This window comes from Balaenoptera ricei, chromosome 4 (assembly GCF_028023285.1).
Source record: "Balaenoptera ricei isolate mBalRic1 chromosome 4, mBalRic1.hap2, whole genome shotgun sequence".
Taxonomy (NCBI): Eukaryota; Metazoa; Chordata; class Mammalia; order Artiodactyla; family Balaenopteridae; genus Balaenoptera; species Balaenoptera ricei.
Window position 1 is genome coordinate 91412649 of NC_082642.1, and position 21617 is coordinate 91434265.

Genomic DNA, 21617 nt, shown 5'->3' on the forward strand with positions numbered 1-21617 from the left:
AGTATAACTACTCCCACCATGGCTGATTTCAAGCTACCAATGGCTTAACCATTGAATATTTAACAATCCCAACCTGAGCTGAGCTGGCATATCACTGAATGCATCCACAAAAACGTCGTGGAAGTTGTTTAGTATGTTATGAGAAAAAAGTCTGTAACACTACTATACCCTATTTCTGGAAAAAATACACACATGGAAAAAAATTAAAAGGATATATTTAAAATGTTAACAGAGCTCTCTCTAGGTAATGGGATTTTATTTTCATTTATCTGTATTTTCAAATGTTTTCCCAATGTTTATGTATAATTTTGCTAGGCAGATAAAAAAAAAAAAATCAAGGCTCTCTTTCCCAGTAACAATAATTTTGAAATCACCTATCTTTGGAGGCATGTCTCAAAAAGAGAAAAAGAGAAATCCCTGGACCTACTCATGAAAGCAACTGCACAATTAGAAGCCTCAGAAGTGAGGAGATTCCTAACACCACATAAACAAGAAAAGGCTGAGGGGGTAAAACATGCAGCTCTAGCCCCGTGCACACTGGTCTCACGGGGGGAGAAGGGTAAGTCATACCCCTCCCGTGGGGTGAAATATACCTCGCGGAAAGGAAAGGTGGGATGTAGGGAGTGGAGATTCGTAAACTCCAGGACAAGAATCTGTCTGTACAGTCTGATTCTGGAAAGATCTATTTCTTAACCCAGGGCTCTTCCTCATTCCTTCTCACCAAATTTTAGCCATTATATTAAATCAGTACCAACAATTGTCAAGTTCAATTCTTGTCTACAGCGAAACCCTTTGTAGCCACTAAAAAGATCCTGGAAATGCATCTCTATGGAAAGACGTTCCAAAGATTAAGTGAAATCATGTTTTAAGGCAGACTATATTTATAAATATGAACCCATTTATTTTAAAAGGGGTAAACATATAGAAAAGGATACATTAAGTGATTAAGTAGTTGTTACGAGGTAGTTAGGATTATGCTACAAAGTTATGCTTTTATGGTCTTTTTTGTTTGCCTAACTTTTGATTTTTTTCTGAAGTAAGCATAGTTACCTTTTAAGAGTCTGAGGAAAATGAACATAAGAAGGAAGGAGTCTTAAATGGGAAGAAGGATGCCACAACTACCCTTACTCGCCCCTGGGGGCTGAAGGGCTCAGGGAAGATGTAGGTGATTCCTAATTCCAACCTCGTTCCCGTCACCCCCGACCCTCCTGGCAAGTACCAGTGAGTGGTAAGGGCCTCCCCCACTTCTCAAAGCAGAATCCCCAGGAAGCAGGTCACAGACGCCCTTGCTGGAGCCGGGGGAGAGGAGGAGGAAGGTGGGGAGGGTGGAGAGGAGAGAAAAGAGCAAACCAAAAATATTAAGCCTCCTGGACGGCTTGTTAAAACACAGACTGCTGGGGCTCACTCCGGAGTTTGAGTCAATGGGGCCGAGAACCTGCATTTCCAACATTTTCTCCAGTGGTAACCACTCTTGGAGAACTTCTACTCTAAGCAAAGAAAGAAGATGAGGAGGCAGCACACAGGTGTGAGCCTGACATCCGAAATCTGTGCAGAAGTGGACTGTTTGCAATTCTTTTTAACAGTGAGGCTTGGTTCCCTGTTGGATGGGGAAAGATAATATCCCTTTCTCCCTCGGGGCAATAATGGAGATGATAATGGTGGGAGAGCAGAAACTGCGACTGTCCTGAGAGCCTGTTACACACCAGGTGCTGTAAGAGACCAAACAGATGCCTACAACTAATCCCACCCCAAGGAGAGCAAGTACCTGCATACAGAGATGTTTTATGAGGTACTGTTTCAACCAAGCAGCGGAAGGGATTTCCCTTCCTTTCAATTTGCCAGTTTCCTCACTATGGTCTCCAGGAAAGCAAGAAGAATGTGAAAGGACCTGTTGCATAACTCTGATCTTTGTTTGCTCTTTTACCTGGCTAAAGCCAACCTGGCAGCCTCTTGGCTGCCTTGCAGGTGTAACCAGGGCTCACCTCCTTGCAGGAAGTATAACACAGAAGGTTCTGTCAACCTCAAAAGAGGAACTCCATTAGTCACTGAATAGACAAAGCAGGGGGGCCAAGCTACCCATGTCTCCCAACCACAAGGAATACACAAGATACTGGCCAAACCTCAGAGAATGTCTAGAACCTCGGGGGCTGCTGTGGGCAGGTCATGATTTTTACCTAGGCAAAAACAGCCTGAAGAGGACCTGCAAAGCTTTGCAGATGAAGGGTGTGCAACAAATGTTGGCTGATGGGATCAGAAAAATGGCTCTCAATTAGATTGTTAGCCAAAGTCAAGGGGCAGGCAGGAAGTGATGTCTTTTTACATAACATAGGTTTTCAGGACCTAAACTTCAATCCTGGTGTAGCCATGTTCCAATTCTTGTACATTGTGTTTCCCCTCAGAGAAGAATAACTCGAGGATGCTTCGGGTATCTTGCCAGTACCTTCTCTCAGATGTTCTTTTACCTAACCACAGTGATTATAATACTAGAAGCATTGTATCTTTTTAAAATTTTTAATTGGTTTAATTTAAAAAAAAGGAAATCCCTATCATACTTATAGATCACAAGCTTTCTTTCCCCACAGTGGCAACTCTACAGCACTGAGGCACAGCTGACAATGGTTTGAACCAAGACCATTAAATTGCTTAGGAATGTAGATTTGCAGCATTACCACCTAGAAGACCCACAGATATTTAGCTGTGAGTTCCCTGAGTATGGGTTCTATGTTTAGTATTCCAACTACTGTTACCATTAGTAGCTAACCTTTTTATAGCACTTTATATGCCTGGTGCTACGCTAAGCCCTTTACATACATTGTCTTAACTAATCCTCACAGCAGCCCAGTGGGGTCAGTGCCATTATGATTCCCACCCATTCTCCCCCAGTATCCAGCGCAGGGCTGGCAGGCAGTCAGCACATAAACATTTGTCAAATGGATTAAAACACTGTGTTACATAAAAACCAGTGACTTTCAAAAATGGAATGATAGGAATGTATTTCATTGATTCATTTCCACCTGAAAGGGTACACTTCATGAAAAGAGACAAGAAAGAAAGGTGGGGAAAGGGACCTTTGGAATTAAATTGAACCAGAGGGGAAAACATGGACAGATATTTACTAAGAACAATGTGCAGAAGCTGCTCTGGGAGAGACAGAGGTGTGACTGTGGTCTCTGCCTTCTGGGGTCTTGGGACAGAACAGCCACTGAAGGCAGAACAGGGAGGTCCAGATCCCAGTGGCTCCAGGCAATGCAATCACCCCCCAGAACCACAGATCATTCCACAGTTAACACCCAAGTTCCAGCTTGGGGTCAGCCTCTACCCTTCTAAGTTGGGCCAGCCGTGCCTTTGTCTAGAGTAAGAGAAACCACATGCCCAGGAAGACAAAAATGGAGTTGCAGAAAGAACACTGGAAAAGGGCTCTAGGTCTGACTCTGCTACTAAATGGCTGGATCTCAGTTTCCTCCTGTAGAAAAAAAGATCTATTAAATAATCTCTAAGATTGCTTCCAGTTCTAACTTCCCATGGTATAGGACCTTCTGCTTGAGAAGCCCCCCTCAGCTTTTAGACCCATGCTCTTTCTAGGGCATGGAAAAGCTGGGCCTTGGTCTGAAGGAGAGGGCAGGCCGCGCAGCCACTCACATTCACTGAAAAGGAGAAGCACTTCAAAAGGATGGGGAGTCTTTTTAGGGCAGAAGAGAAGCACCGAGACTCAAGAGGAACTTCACTAAGGAGAATACCAAAAACACTGCTCCAGACTAAGGTAGGCTTACAGCATTGTTTGGGCTCCGAAGTGAATCCCCCATGTTCACTTTAGAAAAAACAAAACCAAACCAAAAACCTTTTATTTTGAATAAAAACACAGAGTCTGAGTTTTTTTCTTTTTATCTCAGGTTAGGACTTACCAACCTGTAGCACATGGAACCCCTGGGGTGACATGCCTACAGCATGATCAGTGATTGTTGGACCCACAGTTGTACCAAAAGAAGACATTTGGCTTCCGCTTCCAATCTCCTCCACCCCAACCAAATCCATATACTCCTATTTCTACTAGGCTACGTTATGACTGGAAGGCAGGGAATAATTGATATCCTTGTTACTACCCACTAGTCAGAGAATCAGGAATGGGAAGAAAACCATAAGATCTAGGTTGGCAACAGTACGTATGTGTGGAAATTCTCCCCAGATTAAGGTATATCCCTGGGAGGCAGAGAAAATCGAGAGATATAATGGACAAACATACATGCTAAATGGTCAATTCAATTTTCATAGTGGTAAAGGCACTTCCTGGAAGATAAAGAAATAAAAAGGGATGTATACCTCAAGGCCCCAAGGCTTCTCTGACCCTTGGGGGGTGGTTAACTAAAGTAAACAAAAGTGAATGTCACTTTTGTTCCCCTCTGAGGTTACCAACACCTTTCTAAAGGAACTTGGTGTCATGGTTTCACACATTAAATTCAGTTTATAAAATGAGCTGTATTAATTCATGGGCCAAAGAAGGAATATTCACACCCAATCATAAGATTCCTGCTTAGTGATTCTGGGGGAACGTAGGGGGAAAAATAGAAATTATAGATAAGGATGGCTCGGGATGCCCTGTAAACCCCCATAACCCTTACCCATACCCTGTGATGTCAGCCCCAATCGCCCCTGTGGCGAAAGAGCCATGGGATTGTGATCCCAGCACCTCTCCTGTGAGCTTACTCGGCCTGGATAAGTCGCCACCCTTTCCTCTCTTCACTTCGGAGACAGTCTTCTGAACCAGGTACTGTCTCACAGTACAAATGGGGAGATGTGATGGCACATGGGCTCAAGAGGCAAGGACAATGATACAACAGTAAGCAAGTATAAATAAATACCATGTACACTGTGGGGAAGCAGAGGAGGGCAGCAGTCAGGAAAGGTTTCCAAGAAGGGACTTTTGTCCATATACCCAAAGTTAATTGACTAGAAAATTAAAGGCTCTAAAACTGGCTTCCAACTTTCAAGGTCTGAAAAATCTCTAGGCTCCATGATCTAAGAAGTCACAAATTCTGGTCTGCAGCACATGACTTAGCAACCCTCCAGGTGACTTGAAATCCCTTTGGTCACTCGGAAACAAGTTGCTCTTTAAAATTGTAAGATCACTAAAGAAGAATCCAGAATGGACCCACTTCTTCAGGTAGAGAGGAAAGTCGAAGTAGCCAGAAATCCTGAAACTTCCCACAGAGAGCGACATCAGTGATTAATCACCCTTCAGACACACACATGCCATTATGTTTGGCTATTTTTCACTTCCAAAAAGGCAGTTATAAATGATTTGCTGTCCTTCTTCCGTCTCACCCATCTCTATTTCTGTTCTACCCTTGGTTTTCAGTTTTCCTGCCCTTCAATACTTATTTCAAGGTACGGAAGGAAGGTCATCTTTCATCAAACCCCTTTGCCATACCCATACTTAACAGAACCAAAAACTGGAACAGAAGAACACAAGAGAGTTGCCTTCCTCACTTTTCCAAATCCAAAGACAAGCTCCACTGACTTCGTCCATATTTTTCTCAAATATGATCTTTAAAGGCCACAAAGGTACGTCACTAAATCCTTGACTCTTACCCTAGTGTTAACAACTGCAACCACTTAGGATTCACCAGAGCAAGTCCAGGATAGCTTAGCTTTGTGTCAAAAATAACCAGAACATTCCACTTCCCCTTGGTTCCTTTGTCCCAGACTTTAGAAGGAGGTGTCCTTTAAAAGCTGAGTGACTGGAAGCCAGTTAGTCAAGGCCCCTTGACTCAGGAACCATAGTAGTGAGTTCTAAACCATTAGCTTCACAGTCATCTGTACAACCAGAGGAACTGGTTTAACTGAAAAGGGAGGCCAACCGTCCCTGGTGTAGATGCCCTGCACTCCCATTAGCCTCTCAGACTCTCGCCCGAGCCCTTCTCTGTGTTGCAGTTGGGCAAGCTTCTTCCTATGGAGTTCTGGGGCTCTGGACAATGCATTCAAGCTCAGTACAAGACATTATCTTTTCAGTCTGCTTCGAATATATGCCTTCGGGCTGGGTGGGGACTCTGAGCTCTCCTTGCTGTTAGAGCAGACTCAGAGAGCCCCCGGGCAGTGCCCAACACCTCAGACACATCATCCTGCCCAGCGGCCACCAGGGGCTCTTGGAAGGGTGGCTAAATCACGTCCCCCACCATCTTCCTCAGATTGGAGCCCCGGTTTTCCATCTTCACATGTTTCAGATGTGGCAAAGAATAAGGACTGAAGAGGGAGAAGGCGAGAGGCACCCACCTTTGTTACCCTCCTTTTCCCTTTTAAGCTGCTTTCACTGCTTGGGCCTTTTGCCTCCCTCTGTCTTCAGCTGAGAGGCGATGGTCTCCTCCAGCTCTGGCTCCAGCACCGCCCCCCACCCCCCGCCACTGGCAAGCCACAGAGCCTGCAGCCGCCGCTTTCCCAGTCCTGCAGACAGGAGGTGACCCAGCAGGCACCCCAAGGGGGCTCCCAGCCCCCTCCTCTCACCACCACACGGAGGGCCCGCCAGGGCAATTCACAAACAAAGCAAAGGCTGAGAGACCCCTGGAGAATTACTCTGTAAGGAAGCTGCAGCTGCCACACATCTGGACTCAAGCAGGCAGCTGCAGGGCCTTTAGATAAGCACCGCCCACGTTCCCAAATTCTGCCTTTGGACAGGAAATGGACTCCCAAGAAATCCTGCTTGGAAACCCTTCACCATGAAAGCAGCCCAGCCTTCAGCGCAAACCCACCCACTCGGATTCCCTTTGGCCATTTCCTGCTTCCTCTCCCTTTTAATACCCCCTTGCTTCAATTCCCAGCCTTGGTTTTGAACGTTTCTGAACTAGGCTTGGATTTTTGTGAGGGTCCCTGGCCTCCTAAAATTCCTTCTCCCTCTGAATTCTGATTTTTAGAGTTAGCTACTATTCAGTTCCAAGCTGTTCTAATTAAATGCAGGATTGAGAGAATCTGACGCTGAGATTATGAACCCTAATGACTTGGGGAAAGGTCCTTCAGATTTAATTAGTTTTTGTAGTCTCCTATCTGCTTAGCATGGAGAACTTGTCAGGGTTATGTGTGGGGTGGGCACAGAGGATGCGGTGGTCACTTGGATGAAGTTTATTCACCAGTAACTCCCAGACAGTTCCATCAGGACTCGTCAGGCGAGGATGGGTAAGGAGACTGGGGCATTGCAAATAAGGGTGGAGGCGAGACACGCAACAGGTGAAATTTTAAAAGGGCTTATGTCAAGTGAGAGCCTATATTCTCACTTCTAACCACACAGAAACAGAATCTCCCCGACCCTCCAAGCTGAGGCCTCCAAGCTGAGGCGGTAAAGTGACATGAACTGTGTTAGGAACATCTGTTAACTCTGTCTAGGAAGGGCTCGATTTCTTTTTCAGGATAGGCTACACATTGATAACTTTCCTTCTGTCATCCTTCTCACCATCGTGTTTTGCAGGCTGATTTTGGGGAAATTAGTTGCTTCCTGCAAGTCTCCTTGACAACACTAAAATTAGCAGAATAATTAAATACAGTCCTAACTGGGTACATAGAGAGTTCTTGGTTAATTAATGAGCCAAGCTCCGGCCCAGAGCTGCAGACCCACGCTGACCTGCCAAAGCCCAGGCAGAGAAAAGCCCGCTCTAGTCCCCAAAGAAAGTTGTCACTTGGCAAAAATAGTTCCTGGTGTAGAGACAAGTGTCAGACACATTCCTATAGCTAAGAGTCATCTGTTAACCCCGCGGCTGAGGTCCACATGTAAATGAGAGCAGGAAAGTGTAACTCTGCCACTACAGGGACGCGCAGAGCTCCGAGTGGCCTCTCCCTCTCCCCCGCATCCGCGCCCCAAGCCCTCTGCAGGCTGGAGCCCAGCATCCAGAGTCGCCGGTAAGTAACTGAGTTCCCAAACTTCAGCTCCGCATCCAAGTCAGAAGCTCCTTCTGAGAGTGGAGAGCGAGCGAACCGCTTCGCGCCGCAGAAACTGCAATGAACACAGTTGGGAGCAAACCCTCCCTCTGCCGTGCTCCCCTCCCCACCCCCATTTTCCCCAGACCACGGTCTGCTCCCCGCCACCCCGCCACCCCATACTCAGCTGCCCCGGTCTCTGCCTAAAAAGAAGGCGCAGCGCCGACAGCCACTCACCTCTGCACGGGAAGCAACAGCAGCACTTCGCCAAGAGCCACCCCAAAGAGGGACCTCGGGTGTACGCGCGGTCGCCGCCCTTCATGCTGCCGCGCGGCCCCAGCGCTCCCGCATGGCCCGGGGTGCCCGCCGCCGTGGGAGCGCAGCAGGCACGCCCCGCGGCCCCGGGGCCAGCTCGCAAGCTCGGCCGTCCCTCCCCGCCCTCCCGCCCCGCACCGCGGCAACGACTCCGACTTGCTGGGAGCCAGGGCCACCTTGGGGAGAAGGGGAGGGGCCGGCGGGGAGGGCGGCGCTGGGGGCGGAGTTCCAAAGTCCAGCTGTTTGCCCGAGTCCCGCCGGCAGCGTGGCCCAGAGCCTTAGGCAAGGCCGCTCTGGCCGCCGGCACGGGGCACGCGAGGGGAGGAGGCGCGTACACAACCCTCGGCGCAAAACAGGTGCTTCCCCTTTAGTGCAGCGTCCTCTCCTCAAAGGCCGCCACAGTCAGCTCTGGCTTAAAATCCGCAATCCGATGAGGCCAAAGAGGTGGCAGAGAAGCAGACTTAGAAGGTTCAGGACTCAATAGTGCCTTTTCTCTGACAGGTTCACCCCCTCCTTGTCCTCAGCCTCCGAACATGAACAGCCCCCTCTGTGTTGAAAACACCTTCACCTACGCTCTTCGTTCCTTCTTTTTAATATTTAAGGCTAATAATGATAATCGCGCCTCCCCTTTTCATCGGCTCCGGGGTGGTAATGATGTTGTGGGAAAGCTCAGTATTGCAAAGAAACCATAAGACGGAAGTTCAAAGCTGTTTTGTCACCTAGTAGCTGTCTGACTTTAGGCCAGTCATTTCACTTTTTTGATCCTCAGTTTCCTCATTTAAAAAATAAAAGAAGGAAAAAGAATTCCCATGTTACAGGATTGCTAAGAGAATTTTAAAACATATCCATGAAGTAGCTGTTAGAGAGATGTTTTATAGTTCCAGTTGAGTGAGTGCCCACAGAGAAAGTGCAGACACCTTACTCATGGTGGAAGATGTCCATTCACCCCCCCCCAACCACACCCAGTGGGTCTATCATCCCTTTACTTAAATCCCTGTTTCCTTTTTAAGTCTTTTCATATTTCAAGGTCAAGCTCACATCCCCCCTACCCCCCCCCCCAAGAAGCCCACCTGCACCACGCCAACTGGACCTTCCCATGAACCACTGTGTTTATCACTCACAAAGCATCTCTCCCATTCCTTTGTGTCCAGATTTAGGAAAAGGGATGGCTGGAAACATACAGCACTCAAAGTAGAGAGAGCCCATTCATCAGGAAAAAAAAAAGGGGGGGGGGAAGCTTGTGAGAGGGATAAAAAACAGAAGCTTGATCACTCAATTCCCACCTGGAAGAAAGATAGCCACAGGACAAGACTTTTAGGAGTTACCAGGATTTGGGGCTTCCTTTCTCAGTTTGAACCATGCTTAGGTTTTGGACTTATTTATTTGTGTTGCAGCACCTGCCACATGGTTGGAACACAGTCGATGCTCAGTAAACACAGTAGCACAACTTCATGAGTAACAAAAGCTAGCATTTATTGAGCATTTGTTTGTGCCAAGCAGTTTCCTAGTTGCCTTCTATACATTAGCTCATTTATCCACACCAAAAAACCTTATAAGGTAGGGTCCTCTTTTAAATCTGAAGAAACTAAATGAATGAATGCTGATGAGGCTTCGATGATTTAACTCTAAAGAGAAACTCTTAAAAGCTTCACCATGTAGGAAGAGCAGAACCCATAGTCAAAATCTAACTTCTAGGTCTACCACTGCCATCTCCCTGATGGCCCCTCCTGGCAAGTGTTATATAAGAATCTCACTGTCGAGCAGGAAATGTACCCCTGGTGCTCCACATACGAAACAGCGAAATGAAAGTTCAAATTGCTCATGCAGCCCACACCCCAGATTCCAGAATTCACTGATCATCCTATTGGTCAGTCTCATCTTGACAGCTTGAATTACTGCAGGATGTGGCAACCGGTACTGCTGTCTAGTTCTCTCTTCTATATCACCAAATATAACACCCATTTTGCTGTCCTTGCAAGCCCAGAGCAGAAAATGGCCAGTACCTTCAGCCCTTGGAAAAGTGAACTTGGTTTGCTTGTGATCCACTGTCTGGATGCTATGATACAAGAGTCCATATTTGGTCTACCCACCCAATCCACCTCCTTGAATACTTTTGGGGCACTCTGATAGGAATTCAAAAATGCTTCAAAATTGCTTGGTGAGTAACCAGTTCCTTTTTTACTTAAACCTTCCTGTTGGGCCTTTGTGTTTAAGTGACACTGGGTCATCTTTGCATCATAATCTTTTGCAAGAGGCTGACAACATCATCGTGTAGAAACTGGCTTGAATTAGATGTCTGAGGAAGATTCAGCCCTTGCTTCAGAAATCAGAGTACTGGAAACTATTAGGTAAAAAATAAGCTACAAGGATATATTGTACAACAAAGAGAATATAGCAAATATTTTATAACAACTATAAATGGAGTACAGCCTTTAAAAATTGTGAATCGGGCTTCCCTGGTGGCGCAGTGGTTGAGAATCTGCCTGCCGATGCAGGGGACATGCGTTCGAGCCCTGGTCTGGGAAGATCCCACATGCCGCGGAGCAACTAGGCCCGTGAGCCACAACTACTGAGCCTGTGCGTCTGGAGCCTGTGCTCCGCAACAAGAGAGGCCGCGACAGTGAGAGGCCCGCACACTGCGATGAAGAGTGGCCCCCACTCGCCGCAACTAGAGAAAGCCCTCGCACAGAAACGAAGACCCAACACAGCCAAAAATAAGTAAATAAAAAATTAACTAAATTTTAAAAAAAATTGTGAATCGCTGTGTTGTACACCTGTAATTTATATAATATTGTATAACTATACTTCAAAAAAATCAGAGTACAAGTAGACCCTAAAGTAGTCTTAGTCTCCATGAAAAGGATCCATCAGGCATGTTTCCATTGGTCCTTATTATAACCCAGGAATCCATCCTACTGTCAACTTAAAGGCATAAAACCATTAGGAACACCTATCCATCTTGAATTGATATGGTCAGCACATTTTGGAGACTGGTTAGGCATCCATAACCCAAGAGTCCCACTGCCGTCCTCGTGTGCCTTCCAGAATGATACCAGTGATGTCTACAACCCAGGGAGGAAGTCTTGAACACTACTGGGACACTGACTGATTTCAGACCAATTCATTAACTCAGCAAACACTTACTGAGTGCCTACTATATGCCAGGCTCTGTTCTAGGCACTGGGTCTACATTCACGAACAAAAACAATCCCAGTCCTTGTGGAGCTAGCCACTAGGACAGATTCAACGTGAACGTGAAAGAGAAGGGAATCAATGTCAGATATTTGACCAAGTTTTGAGTTGAGGGATTTAAGAAAATAGGTGCCTGAATCCTCTAACTTACATCTAGATGTTTTAATTGTCCTCAGGACCATTTGGAGGGGATGGTAGGGAAATGGTTTTTAAACACAGATGCTTATTAGAATCATCAGGGAAGATTTTCTAAATTCTAGGTATTAGAATTTTTTTTTTAAGGTTCTCCAGGTGATTCCAGGGTGGAACCAAGTTTAAGAGCCATTGATGCCTGGGTCTTCCTCCCTCCAACCCTCTCAAGATTCAGAGTAATTCCCCTTTGGGTGAGGCTGGGCATCAGTATTTTTTAAAGTTCCTCAGGTGTTTGTAAGATGCAGCACAGTTTGAGAACCATTGGTGTGGTGTGCTGGTTCTCAAACTTGAGTGTGCATCAGAATTACCTGGATAGTGAGTTCAAACACAGATTACTGGGCCCGCTCCCAGACTTTCTGATTAAGTAGGTCTGGGGTGGGGCCTGAGGATTTGCATTTCTACAAGTTTCCAGGTGACGTTGATGTTGTTGGTGCAAGGGCCACACTTTGAGAACCACTAGTTAGCGGTCTCTCCCATCTGTTTGTAATCTACACCCTCTTCTTTTTGTAATAGCACCTTGATTTTTCTTTGAGGAACCAGCTCTCGTCCATTCTCAGACCATGTTTGTGGATGTAGTTGACATCCTCCCTCTGTCCACCCTCCACTCTAAGGATGGGCCCATGACCTGGGCTTGGCCAGTGAGCTACAAGGACTGGTTCAGATTTAGCACATGACCCAATTTCAGCCAATGATAATAAACTGGAAGACCTTAGCAAGAACTACTGGGAAAGCAGAAATCCCTTCCCAGAAGATTTCTAAGTTGGTGGAATGTTAATGTAAAGCAGCTGGAGGCCATCCTGCCATAACTACATAAGCAGAAGCTGCCTAAGAATAAAGCCAACATGGAGGAAAGAGATGAAATGAGAGAGAGGTAGCGGGTTGTGTGTGAGGTTTGATGCCATCACCTGAATGCACTTTTCCTCCAAAGTCTTATCTATCCCTGGACCTTATCGGAGCCCAAGTAAACATCTTTTTTTGTATAAGGCAGTTGAATCTCTATAATCTCAAGGTTTGCAAACTCCACTCCACCCACTCCCAAAGTTCAGGTTAAGAACCTCTGAGCTATAGCAATATTTTTGGAGTGTTCCTAATTTCCAAACAGATGGTTGAATCTTATTCTTATTTTTGGCAGTTTGTCTTTAGTTATGCTTCTGGTCAAAGTCTATCTTACATGAATTAGGCTCTCTGCCTACCGATGTGTCCATTTTATCTCATCTCCATTTCCCACAACAGTGAACCCCAAAGAATTCCTGCTGGTCTCAGCCTGCACACATACTGGGCCCGGTATACCACAATGCTGGGCTTGGTACCAGGGACTAGTGGGTCTGCCTTCTCCCCCCAAGTTAGCCACAGACTTCAGGAACGCTGGACCATGACCTAAGGCATCTGCCCTTTTCACCAACAGACATGTGTCCAATTTTGTCCTTTAGACTTATTCTCCTCAGATTTACAGGAACTGAGTTTTTCAAAATCACATTTATCCAGATTTCTTATTGAGAACTCAGCCCAGAGACAGAAGGCAATAGCAACTGTGCCGCAACTCAGGCCTAGAGATTCCTGCGAGAACCTTCCTACAGCGACAAGTACAGTACACGCCTTCTCCGGAACATGCCAGGTGAGGGCTGTGGGCGTGGTTTCTGGGGACTGTGGGCAGTTCCACCCCAACCAGTCACTTTACCTGCCTTTTCCTCCAGCAGTACATCTCTCTTCCAGCACCCACTCCCAGATTCTGATCCAGATTCCCTTCTAGAGTTCTAAAAAGCTCTGCAGGTGATTTCAGTAAGAAGTCAGGGCAAAGGACCATGGACCTTGGGACTCTGGGATTACTTTCTGCGTGGTACCTACAGAGTTTAGGGAGCACCTGGACTCAAATGTTTTCACTTTCTCAGACTCTGACATCCTCCCACGACCCGCGACACTCTCTAGTTACTGACCGCATGCTCCTTAACCCTCATCTTCCCTGTGTAGATTTCTGGCCTGTGAACTGCCTGATGGCTGATACCAGGGTGGTTCATAATTTTCCCCATATTATCCTGTCCTGGCCTCCGTTTCTGACTGTGGCTTAAAACTCTGAGGTTCTTGTCAACTACTGATCATTTATACAACGAAGAGTTGGATTTTGAATATCTACTATCTGCAAGTCACTAAGTTAACCTGTATATGGGAATTTATAATGGGAAAATGATATGAGAAACAGAAATTGAATAAGACTGTTCCCTGAGCAAAGACAAAGAAGAACAAGGTGAGTTCTAGGAAAGCAGTTGGTTCAATTTTTTTGTGGTAGAAAAGGGAAACTGGAGGCAGACCAAGACTGGACATAAAGTAGAGGTTTCATCCTTGTGTGAAGAAGAATAATTATCAGTGACCAGAAACACTTATTAAAACAAAGGAGGTGCAATTTGTACATTGCTTCTATATTTAATTAGAACTCCAAATACGTCTTTCAAAATTGTGTAACGTCCATGTGGACAACCATTCCCAGGTTATATGTGTTATTTTAATAGTAATGTCTACAGGAAAGCATGATTGCCAGCATTATGCATAGTAATCTCTTCTCCTAACTATACCTGTTTAGTGTGGTCTAACCACTGCACGCCTGCTGGCCCCGTGGGTGCCTCCATCCACATAGCGACAGCTCCCAGAATCCAAGGACTAAACCACCACTGAGCTCGTCCTATCTGTCTTCAACTATGCCCTGTAAAGGTGTCCCTCGCTCCCTCTCTGCCTGCCCAGCTGACAAGTGTCTGCCTCCTTCTGGCTGTCTCACTTATGCTCAAAAAGCTTAGCCTCGGCTTGCCCTGCCAACAAACCTCTGTTTTTCAGGAAGGAAGTATGCCCGATCACCCTCTGGACTGAACCAAGCCCCAGGTAAGGGTAGTCCAGGCGATGCTGAAAAGGCTGTGGGGCTTCACACAGGATCCGGGTGTCTCCCCCAGAACAACCAGTGCTCATGCCCTTCTGGGGTGGAGCTGTGGACCGCCAGGACGGGCTCCTGGAGATCCGAGCTCAGGAGGAGACAAGCTATTTATCAAAGTGAGAGATGACTGCAGTTGGAGTTGCTAAAAACAAACCACTCCAGGTTTATCTACTTCCAAAAACGTTCACTTCTAAGTAGGTCAAAGTGTTCCCAAACTCGGACAGTAAGAAGTGCCCGTCTATCACTCTGAGTTCCAATTTGGGAAGGCTTGCCGTTGCTAAGTGTCCACTATGAGGGATGGTGTTTTCATTCCAACCGTCAGTGCCCCCTCCCCTCCCACAGGCAGAAGTAGCAGCTGCGGCAGCATGTAGATTCATGGGTGCAATGAAGAGGTTTCTGACACATTAAATGCAAAGTGGATTTTGCCTTGATGTAACTCAGGTCAGTTTATGGGAGATTTCATTAATAGGAGGGAATGTGGAAGACACTGCCCATCCTTATATTTCTGAGTTTTCAACCATTCCAGATAAATGAGAGGTGCTGAACCCATGTGTCCCCAGAGAAGATTTCCCAGGAAGCAGGATTTCAAAGACTTTCTCACTCAGAACTCCTAGCATCAGAACATCATTCCCTATCCCCATCCTCAGGCTCCCCTGGTAAAGCTTTGGCTGGTTTCCTCTCCAGTTCTCAGGGGATGGAGGACACACTGAGCCTCGCCCTTCACACATGAACTCTCTCAGGGGTCCTTGATTCATGGTCCTTTCTCTTCCCCTCCCTCCCTCCTTCTTCCTTCCTTCTTCTTCCCTCTCTCCCTTCCTTCCTATAAATATTTACAGTAACTTCTTTTATGCCAGCTACTGTTCTTGATACCAGGGACAGAGTAATGAACAAAATAGACAAAATCCCATTAATAAATATGTCATGTAGCGCCATAATTGCAATGAGGAAAAGTAAAACAGGAAAAGGGGTACACAGTGGGATGGAAGAGGGTGGGAGTGAGCAAAGACCTCTCTAATCAGGTGACATTCAAGCAGAGATGTGAAGGAACTGTGGTGACAGCTGTCCAGGTATCTGAGGACCTGGAGTGTTCCAGGCAGAGGTGACAGAAGGGGTGGGTGCTGGGTAGCAGAGTGTCTGGCTCAACTGGGGAAGAGTTCAGTCAGGCAGGCTGGTCAGGAGGTGGTAGGATTTGGTAGGAAAAATATGCCCCTCCCCACAAGGATGTCCGCACCCTAATCCTCAGAAACTGTAAATATGTCACCTTACACAGCAAAAGGGACTTTGCAGATGTGATTAAGGACCTTGGGATGGGGAGGGTATCCTGGATTATGCAGGTGAGCACAATGTAATCACACGAGTCCTTAAGAGCAGAGAACCTTTCCCACTGTTGTCAGAAGGAGATGTGACTTTGGAAGAAGGACCAGAGGGATGCAACGTTGCTGGCTTTGAAGATGGAGGAAGGGGCCATGAGCCAAGGAATGCAAGTGGCCTCTAGAAGCTGGAAAAGGTGAGGAAACAGCCTCTCCCCTAGAGCCCATGTTGGACTTCTAACCTACACAGCTATAAGAGAATAAACGTGTGTTGTTTGAAGCCACTAAGTCTGTGGTAATTTATTATAGCAGCAGAAGGAAACTAAGACAGAGGAGATGAAGTCAGAGAACAGGCTCTGGGGCAGGTTCTGCAGGAGCCTCCTTGCAGCCACAGAAGGGACTTTGTTATTACTTGAAGTGAGACAGGAGCCATGGACTGTTTGAGCTGAGCCCAGGCCTCCCCCTGCAGCCGGGAGCCAGCAATGGTAATTATCTACGTGCCCACCTGTGTACAAAAGTAGGCACCCATACCTCCTGTGGCCTTCAGGGCCTTGTGGAGAGTAAGGCAAGTGGACGTGGTATCAGAATCAGCGTTCCTGGCTGGGGCTGGGGGACAAAGGTGGGGAAAGTAGGCAGCCCAGTCCTATCCCAAAGGCAAGTACAAGAAAAGGAGCCGGCTGGTCCATGAGTGGACAGCCTTTCTGCTGCTGGCAGGCAGGGAGCTGGTATTAAACATGGCAAGACTTGCAAACAGAAGCGCTCCTCATACATGCTGCCGAGTTTGGGTTCAGACTGCAGTTTCAATCCTACAAGGGTTATGGAGGAAGGGTAGTTGTTTTCGAGGTCTGAGTGACACAGGGGAAGGCACTGAGGTGGCCTCAGCAGGATGCTGACACTGTCCGGCCAAGCAGCATCAGAATCCCGCCGCTGAGAGCTCCTCAGGCCTAGGCCTGCAAGGGCTGCTCCTCACGACCTCCACGACCCTCTCCCCTGTGACCTTCCCTAAGCAGATAGGGTGGGCACGCCCCCAGCTATGAGGCCACTGTCGCTCCTTCTCTCTTTCCCAGGCCACATCCAGTGCATGTCATTTCTGGGTCCCCTGCTCTTTTGGGGGGAAAGTGGTTTCAGCTTAGCTAGCTCTCGTAAGAGACAACTGCATCATCTTCTCTTTGGGGAAAGTTCTGTTTTCTGGAGTGACCTCCTCTCCGTCATCTATCCCCAGCTTCTCCTAGGCAAGCATCATCAGCGGCAACCTCTCCTCTCTAGGACTGAGTCCGAGGCTCTCATTTTAGCTCTGAGCTCCACCAGCTCTGAGCTTGCTCACGAGGCTCCAAGGAGCAAAGATGCTATTTAAGCCTCACCCTCCCTCCGCTCTGGATGATAAGAGGCTTCATCCTCGTGCAGACTTCACAGATTTACAGAGGACACCAGGAGGCATGAAACTGCTGTTGAAACAGGTGTTTGGCATGAGCTAAGTCTCAGCAGGCCAGCTACAAAAAGGAGAGGGGCAGGATCTCTGCAGGGGGCCCCAGAGACATCAGTTCCTTCTCTTGATAATGCAACATCTCCTCCTGTGCCAGTCCCTCTTGGAGGCAGCACTGCACTGGGGTGTACTTAAAGGAGGATGTGGCCTGGCCTGACATTTTCCTATTTGAGGCCTTGATTCCAAGCCCTTTGATGTCCTAAATAGTATCAGAAAGATGGTAGCTGGTCCTAGGCAGGACATCTCACCTAGAACAAAGTAGTCTCGGGGCAGTTTCTAATTGTCTTTGTTGCTCCTTTAGTCTTAAATGGAAAAAAGGAGGGAAGAGCGTGGACTGGATGGCACCTATATCTCCCTCTTCCTGAAACTGTCCTGGGAGGGCTTCCAGTTGGTCAGTAACTATTGAGCCATCTCTGGCCCATCCTAACATAGACAGGTAAGTGGAAGAAAATCAGTTAAAAATAAAATAAGGCAGTTTTTACAAAACTGCCCTATGCCCTTCTCCTCTTTGAATTGAGGAAGGACACCTTCATGCCCAGCCCCACATTCAACATCTCAGCACAGCCCTCCTCACATAGGCTGGCCCATCTCTATGGTGTGGTCGGAATGTTACCTTTAACAACCAGAGTTAATCACTGAAAGAACAGGGCATTGAGAGGTACAAGCCAGGGAATAAGTTGAATTTTCAGCTTAAATATGTCGTATATAATCTCTACCCACAGGGTAGAAGGCAAAAGAAAGAAGAGAGGAGTGGGGGCTTCCCTGGTGGCACAGTGGCTGAGAATCTGCCTGCCAATGCAGGGGACACGGGTTCGAGCCCTGGTCTGGGAAGATCCCACATGCCGCGGAGCAACTGGGCCCGCGAGCCACAACTACTGAGCCTGCGCGTCTGGAGCCTGTGCTCCGCAACAACAGAGGCCGCGATAGTGAGAGGCCCGCGCACCGCGATGAAGAGTGGCCCCCGCTTGCCGCAACTAGAGAAAAGCCTTCGCACAGAAACGAAGACCCAACACAGCCAAAAATAAATAAATAAATAAATTTATAAAAGAAGAGAGGAGTAAACCATTATTTATTGGGAAATCATAGGGCCAGATGGACCTGCTGTTGGTAGACTGTAGAAAGGGCCCGGAGTAGGCCAGGAATGGAAACTGAGAGAGAGGGGAGGGTGCAGAGTAGAGACAATGTCAGGCCTTTGCAAAACCTATGGATGGAACTAGAAACAGAACCTTGACCCCTTGACCCCTGGAGAAGATTCAGGCTGGAAATACTCTAGACGCCTCCCTACAGAGGTATCAGAACTAGAACAAAGGGCAGGCAGGGAAATTAACATTAATTGACTGCCTCTAGGGTGGTAAGCATAGGCTAGAAGTCTAACTCAAGGGAAGTGGGCATTATTGCCCATTTTATAGATTTTAAGTATCTTGTCCAAGGTTATCAACTAGTCAGTATCTGAGCCAGGATTCAGAGCCCCCAGGTCTTCTACCCCAAGACTCTTAGTTACTCCACGCCTCTCATCATGTCATTGTATGGTCTACCACATACCATTGTAAAGCCTTGTGCATAGCAGGGTCGCTTTTGTTTTATTCTAAACAATTAGCCTGCACACATAACAAAAAGACCAACTTCACGGTTTAAAATCACTTTTCCTTAACATTGCCTCCTCTGAGCTTCCCAGCAGCTCTGAGAGATGGGTAATTTTTATCAGCTTCCCTTATAGATGCAGAAACTAAGATGAAGTGAGTTTCTACTCATTCCACACCCTGTCCTCTTCCTGGCCCATCTGACACCCTGAGTACAAAGCCCTCCCCTGTTTTCTCAAAGATTTGCAAGTACACTTCTATGAAAAAGATAGGCTGATTGTAACATATTAGATTGAACCATTTAAAATTGCTGACTTTCAACCAGTTTTGACTACCAAAATGGCAATTTCATGTGGTTCAACCTAATAAATTGCACCTCAAAATGAGGATATTTATGCTATGCTTGGATGGATTAAACATAGGATACTTAGGTTAATCACTTTAGGTTGCTAAAGTGATTCTCTCCTGATGTGGAGAGAAAAAAAGCAGACGTTTTAGAACTGGAAGGGATTCTAGAGGTAAATCAGGAGGATATGGATAAAAGGTAATAAAAATGCTACTTTAGAACAAGTAACAATATGAATGACTGCAGGGAATAACCAAAAAAAAAAAAAGACCAGCCCATAGAGAGCCTCAGAGTGGAAGGCAGTTACCACTAAGCCTGAGCCCAGAGAAAAGGAGATGAGATCAGAGGTGTGTGAAAGACCGAGGCACCGATGTGCAGGGGTAAACAGTATGGAGGTTCCTTTAAAAACTAAACACAGAGTTATCATATGATCCAGCAATCCCACTCCTGGGCGTATATCCGGAAAAGATGAAAACTCTAATTTGAAAAGATACATGCACCCCAATGTTCACAGCAGCACTATTCACAACAGCCAAGACATGGAAGCAACCTAACTGTCCACTGACAAATGAATGGATAAAGAAGATGTGGTATACACACACACACACACACACACACACACACACATACACACACATACAGTGGAATACTACTCAGCCATAAAAGGAATGAAATAATGCCATTTGCAGCAACACGGGTGAACACAGAGATTATCATACTAAGTGAAGTAAGTCAGACAGAGAAAGACAAATGCCATATGATATCACTTATATGTGGAATCTAAAATATGACACAAATGAACTTATTTATGAAACATAAATAGACTCACATACATAGAAAACAAACTTATGGTTACCAAAGGGGAAAGGGGGTGGGGAAGGGATAAATTAGGAGTTTGGGATTCACAGATACACACTTCTATATATAAATTAGATAAATAACAAGGATCCTGTATAGCACAGAAAACTGTATTCAATATCTTGTAATAACCTATAATAGAAAAGAATCTGGAAAAGAACATGTATACCTGAAACTAACACAACATTGTAAATCAACTATACTTCAATAAAAAACCACACACACAAATAATCACCTTAAACAAGCTAGGATTGTTGAATTTAATCCATAATGTTTTTTTCTGCTCTAAGGATTTAATAAAAGATGTATGGAGAAATTGATAGGCTCTAATGAAATTCTCCCCAAGGAAAGAAGGGTCTATCATTTTAGATGCAAATCAAATTACTTTGTTCTAGATGAAGATCAGGAGATGGAGAATGAGAATTAGGACTGGTGGGTTTCAAGTGGGGGCCTGGGGAGGAGAGAATAGGAGGAGAATGAGCAGAAAGTATCTGGATTTCAGCACTAAGTAAGAGGAATTTCCAACCATTAGCATTGTACTAAAATATAACAGGCTTCCTCTAGAAGTAATGAGCTCCCCATCCCTGGGAGTGCTCAAGTAATGCTTGGCTGACCACCCAACAGAGACATTTTAAGAAGGGGTCCTATATTAGGGTAGAGAGTGAACCAGAAGACTTTCAGGGTGCTCTTCAATTCTACGATTCTAAGAACCCATAAAATTCAATGTTCTGAAGTAAAATGAAATCTAATCAAGGACCACTTCTACTCAATTATAAAAAGAGAAATTTTAAATTCTAACCTTTTATAATTCTGAAAAATGACTAGGAGCTCCTTTTAGAGTCTCTACAAATACATCTCCATCTATCTTAAAACACACTTTTCTTCAAGAAGTGTTAGCACTCACGTTAATTACATTTCTCATTCAAATGTATTAATTTTTGGTTTTAGTTATTCAATAGTCACTTTTAAAAACAACCTTACCACTATTTTTCATTGCAAACATACTATATTCAGTTATGTTACTCCTAAATAAAATTTTGTAGGCTAGTATGGAAACTTATTCCCATCCTCATTCATCACACTTTCATATATAATTTTGTCCTATGGGGTGGGGGGTGAGTCCTGGATTTCAAAGTGGCTTCCTCACAGCTGGTCAATTACAGATGTGGTCCTCTGCAAATGGAGTAGGAGTGGAGACCAGCAAGCCATAGTTTTAACATGTCACTTCATTCTTGAAAGGCAATGTTTGGGGACTATTCATCCTTCAATTTTTTTTCTCAGCTTCCCGTGGTACAGCCCCATGGGTGGCATTATGGAGTAAACGAAAACCGTGAGAGTTTAGTTGTTGACTAGTTGCTCCTAATGCAGAATTACACTGAAAAGCAAGAAAGAGAGACTTGTAGTAGACCCTCCAGAGTCGGTAGACAGGAGGAGACTTTAAGTATCTGCATTTGATAGCAGAGGAGATAGGAAAGGCACATTTTGGCCCCGGGAAGCAGAAAGTGCAGGGGGTTCCCATCCTGCAGTG

The 21617-nt window shown here is 46.0% G+C and overlaps 1 protein-coding gene and 1 long non-coding RNA gene across 14 annotated transcripts in view; one reads left to right on the forward strand and one right to left on the reverse strand.

Annotated features, from left to right (window-relative positions):
* The window catches only part of KALRN (kalirin RhoGEF kinase), a 655749-nt gene that overhangs the window by 102242 nt on the left and 531890 nt on the right, over positions 1 to 21617 (reverse strand). For 2 of the 13 annotated variants that reach the window (XM_059920947.1, XM_059920946.1), the window contains exon 1: positions 8134 to 8324. The exons of the other annotated variants lie outside the window; for them this stretch is intronic. In XM_059920947.1, coding sequence (XP_059776930.1) covers positions 8134 to 8218 — 85 coding nt within the window. In that variant the 5' untranslated portion in view covers positions 8219 to 8324. Of the gene's footprint in view, positions 1 to 8133; positions 8325 to 21617 lie in introns of those variants that run through there. 13 annotated transcript variants of the gene reach the window in all.
* On the forward strand, positions 7788 to 18290 carry LOC132364786 (uncharacterized). Its single transcript, XR_009502912.1, has 6 exons — positions 7788 to 7878; positions 13081 to 13210; positions 14419 to 14463; positions 15907 to 16019; positions 17607 to 17741; positions 18028 to 18290. It is a non-coding gene; the product is annotated as an uncharacterized LOC132364786 (long non-coding RNA).